The sequence below is a fragment of the Lipotes vexillifer genome, unplaced genomic scaffold (assembly GCF_000442215.2).
Source record: "Lipotes vexillifer unplaced genomic scaffold, Lipotes_vexillifer_v1.1 scaffold977, whole genome shotgun sequence".
In the NCBI taxonomy this organism is placed as follows: Eukaryota; Metazoa; Chordata; class Mammalia; order Artiodactyla; family Lipotidae; genus Lipotes; species Lipotes vexillifer.
Genome location: NW_006783088.1, coordinates 2886887 through 2890945, shown reverse-complemented (window position 1 = coordinate 2890945; position 4059 = coordinate 2886887). Strand labels below are relative to the sequence as shown.

Here is a 4059-nt window from a genome sequence, read left to right as displayed (position 1 = left end):
CCCTTCTTGCCCTTGCCCAACCTACACGACTGTACATGGTGGTCCTGTCCTGTCTTCAAGCTTTACCGGTGGTGGCCTCTCTCTACTTCCAGCCCAGGCCTTTGGCACCGCCCCCCACTCACTGCAGTTGCGCTCATCAGATTGGTCATCACAGTCCGCGTCGCCATCACAGCGCCAGCCCGCGTTTATGCACAGGCCACTGTCACACATGAACTCCCCAGAGCGGCAGGGCTGGTGGGAGGCTGCGGAAACACGATAGGCTTCTGTCTCTAGCTAGTCCCTGCACCCAGTGTCCCATGGCAGACCAGAAAGCCACAGCCCCAGCACCCAGGCTCTTCTATCTTTGCTCAGTAGGGACCAGGGAATCCACAAGCTTGTCCCCTGAGCTCCTGACCCAGGTGGCACCTGTGCCTTGCCACCCCAGGAGCTCCTCCCAGCCTGGCCTCCCCTCCCCCACCCAGCTGGCCAGAGCACTCACAGCAGTCAGACTCGTCCGACCAGTCTCCGCAGTCATCATCACCATCGCAGTGGTAGATATCGAGGATGCAGCGGCCGTAGGCACACTGAAACTCCTCCAGGTTGCAGGGGGGCACTGGCACTGCCGAGGCTGGAAGGAGGGCAGGGGCGGGGAGGGGAATACACTCAGTCCTGGACAGAGGAGAGGGGCCCTGACTCCTCAAAGGAGCAAGATGCTCAGACAAAGAAACCAGGTTTCATTTGGGATGGCCCTTACAGACTCCCATATTCTGGTGGACCAAAGGGAGACCTCCCTTCCCACCTGGGGAACCTGTTCCCTCCCTGGCTCAACCTAGGAAGAGCCGCTTCTTAAGAACCCACACTCCTTGCCCACTGTTCATGCACTCCTCAGCCTGGCCCTCAGCCCATGGATGTAGCCTGAGTTCTGGGGCCACTCACGACAGCTCTCCTCGTCAGAGCCATCTTTGCAGTCAGTGTCACCATCGCAGTACCAGTGCTCAGCAATACAGCTTCCATCACTGCAGCGGAATTCCTTGTCGGAGCACTTGCGCATGTCTGGGGGGACGCAGTGGGACAACAATCGTGCAGGAGCCCCACCGGCAACCCTCCTGCAATCCTCCCTGACTCCCATCCTCACTGCCCCTGGGAGTCTGACCCAGACCCCGCAAGACACCACAGATTCGGTGCAGACTCCCGAGGGGCAAGCCGAAGCCCTGGAGAGACTGGGCCTCAGGCTCCTATGCTGTGGCTCCTGGGGCATCTGGCTGCTCTGCCCCTCCTGCCCTCCTCCAGCTGCTCCAGGCACCTGGGCAGTTCAAGGTTCGGGCAGTGCTAGAGCCCCCGCTGCACTTTCCCCCATGGCCATGCCATCCACCAGCCACCCCGCCTGCCTCCCCGGAGCACCGCTCACCACACTGCTCATCGCTGTTGTCACCACAGTCGTTGTCACCATCGCAGTGCCACAGGCTCCGGATGCAGTAGCCGTTCTGGCAGGGGAACTCGTCTTCCTCACACTCCCGCGGGGCTGTGGGCACAGAGCGGTCAGGCTGCTACAGGCAGTGGGGCCAGCGCCTGGGAGCCCAGCAGAAAGCCTTGCAGAGCAGAGCAGCCAAGCAGCTCTGATGCTTCCCAAGGGAGCCTAGGAGGTGGCTGTCTCCAGGGGCTTATCTGACCAAGAGAAGAGGTGGAAAGGACAAGAACCAAAGACCACGGGCTGGGGCATCATTTTCTTTTTCTTTCTTTTTTTTTTTTCTAAGTCTTTATTGAATTTGTTGCAATACTGCTTCTGTTTTATGTTTTGGATTTTTTGGCCATGAGGCATGTGGGATCTTAGCTCCCCAACCATGGATTGAACCTGTACCCCCTTGCATTGGAAGGCCAAGTATCTACCTCTGGACTGCCAGGGAAGCCCCTGCGGCCTCATTCTCTGATTGAAAATGGTTTCCCAGCAGAGCTTGATGGAACCTGCCCAGCCCCGCCAGCACTCACGACAGTCCTGCTCGTCCGAGTCGTCCTCACAGTCATTGTCCCCGTCACACACCCAGGAGCGGCGGATGCACTTGCCATTGTCACAGTGAAAGTCAAGAGGGGAGCAGGTGGGTAGCACTGAGTCCCGGCAAAAGAAGAGAGACAAGTGTCAGTCTGGTGCACTTACTCAGGTAGGCTCAACCGGGCCAGAAATCCTTTGCTAACTCCCTGTCTGAATTACAGTCCTTCCTCACAGACCCCTACGCCTGCCCCCAGCTGATGGAGAACCAAGCAGAAACAGCAGTTAAGAAGCCAGAGCTTTCTCAGGGAGTGGTGGTCAGGGATTCAGAAGGCAGAAGAGCCCAAGGAGCTCAAAACCACTAGGAAAGCAGTTAAGGAAAACATGAAAAGACAAACAAAAGTATTTTTCCCCATTTCCTCTTATCAAATGATGATTGACACACCTGGGCTGAATTTCAAGTTCGAGAATTCATCACTTATCACACAAGCCAGTTACCCTCTCTGAGCTACAGGCTCTTTGACTGTACAATGGGGATAATTATAATTGACTCAGCAGGTCTTTTGAGACCTCCAAAGTGCTACATGAAAGTGAGCCACTTACCATCATCACAATTAGCTAAACTCGTTAGGGTTAATAAGGTCCAGGTTGTAGCTTCACTCTTACGAGACTAATTAGCCTCCCTCAGATATAGGTGCTGCAGGGTGGAGACTGCACCCCTGAATCCAGACAAGTAACTGGCTCAGGAGTAATATTACTACATAACCAAGACAGGATACCCTAGCCTGTTGTGCATGTTACGACACTAGGGGAAAGGGGAGATTTCATGAGAATATGTGATTTCTTACAAAGTTTATGTTATTTGAAAATGTGTGATTACACAGAATACCAACAAAAGAAACACAGAAATACTCGGCATCCACGTATAGTATGCACATTTTAAAATGCACAAATATGCAATACAGATACACATATTCACATAAATACAGAGAGATCTATTTAATTAAAGAGACCACCTGTAATCTCAAATGTTTTCTCCTGTACTTGTTTCAAAGTTTGTTTTATTGGCCATACATGCATGGAAATACGGGGAATACGGGAGGGCTGAAGCCATATATATTGTGAAGAAACCACCCATCTGTTAATATCTGTCACCCTCGAGAGTCCAACTCTGAGTCTGACACAGCTGATGCACAGAACACGCCAACACACCTGTCCTTGCTCCCTCACACCTTCTACCACTTCCCAGCGTCCCGTGGGGAGGTTCTTACTACATCCGTCCTCATCGCTGTGGTCCCCGCAGTCGTTGTCTCCATCACACTGCCACTGGGCGGGGATGCAGGTACACTCGCCGAGGGCACTCACTGCACACGTGAAGTGGCTCCGACCACAAGCACACTCAGGGCTGCTGGCTAGGCCTGGGAAGAGGGAAGAGGAACCAGTGAGGGCTCAGCTCCCACCCAACCAAAGCCCATTCCAGGGGGGCAAGGTAGAGGAGCCAAGTCTAGGACACTGTCACCCAGGAAGCCACAGTGATGCTGCAGGGAGGTGTGGACCATGTAATCATGCCTTCCCCCTCCTCCAAGGCACAAACGGTCAAGACGATACCCTCTGACTTTGGGCTCACAAACAGTCCAGTATCCCCTCTATGACAGGGTTTTTTTGCACACAGCCCCAAAGGCCCAGGGGCAAATGATGCCACCTAGAGGGCTGGTGGTCTTGAGGAAGGGGAGCCGGGTACAGCATGGGCAATGTAGAAAGGTTTCCATATCCTTCCCTCCAAAACTAGGTGGAGTTATGGATGCTTTTGCCTCTAACCAGGACCAGGACGTTGGCCAGGGAGAACAAGAAATAAGAGTGGAATTAAAATGCTGGAGCCCCTTTAGGGATAAGAAATCACACAAGGGAGCAGAGAGCAACAGGCGCTGCTGTGAGTCCCCGAGTCAGAACTCGCTTTAAGGAGGGTGACCAGGAGAAGCCGGACCGGGAAACCAGGCTGCCTCAGGGCAGATCGACTGGGACCAGTCAGGGCCTTCCAGTCTGCGGGACTGGCCACAGCCTGGAGGAAGGATGGCAGAAGCAGCCCTCCCACCCCC

General features: G+C 54.4%; 1 protein-coding gene across 1 annotated transcript in view; it reads right to left on the bottom strand.

The window, feature by feature from the left end:
• The window catches only part of LRP4 (LDL receptor related protein 4), a 60315-nt gene that overhangs the window by 33952 nt on the left and 22304 nt on the right, over positions 1-4059 (bottom strand). The window contains exons 3-8 of the mRNA XM_007455826.1: positions 3235-3381; positions 1966-2082; positions 1388-1501; positions 916-1032; positions 479-607; positions 123-242 (exon numbers count right to left, since the gene is read on the bottom strand). Coding sequence (XP_007455888.1) covers positions 123-242; positions 479-607; positions 916-1032; positions 1388-1501; positions 1966-2082; positions 3235-3381 — 744 coding nt within the window. The remainder of the gene's footprint in view (positions 1-122; positions 243-478; positions 608-915; positions 1033-1387; positions 1502-1965; positions 2083-3234; positions 3382-4059) is intronic.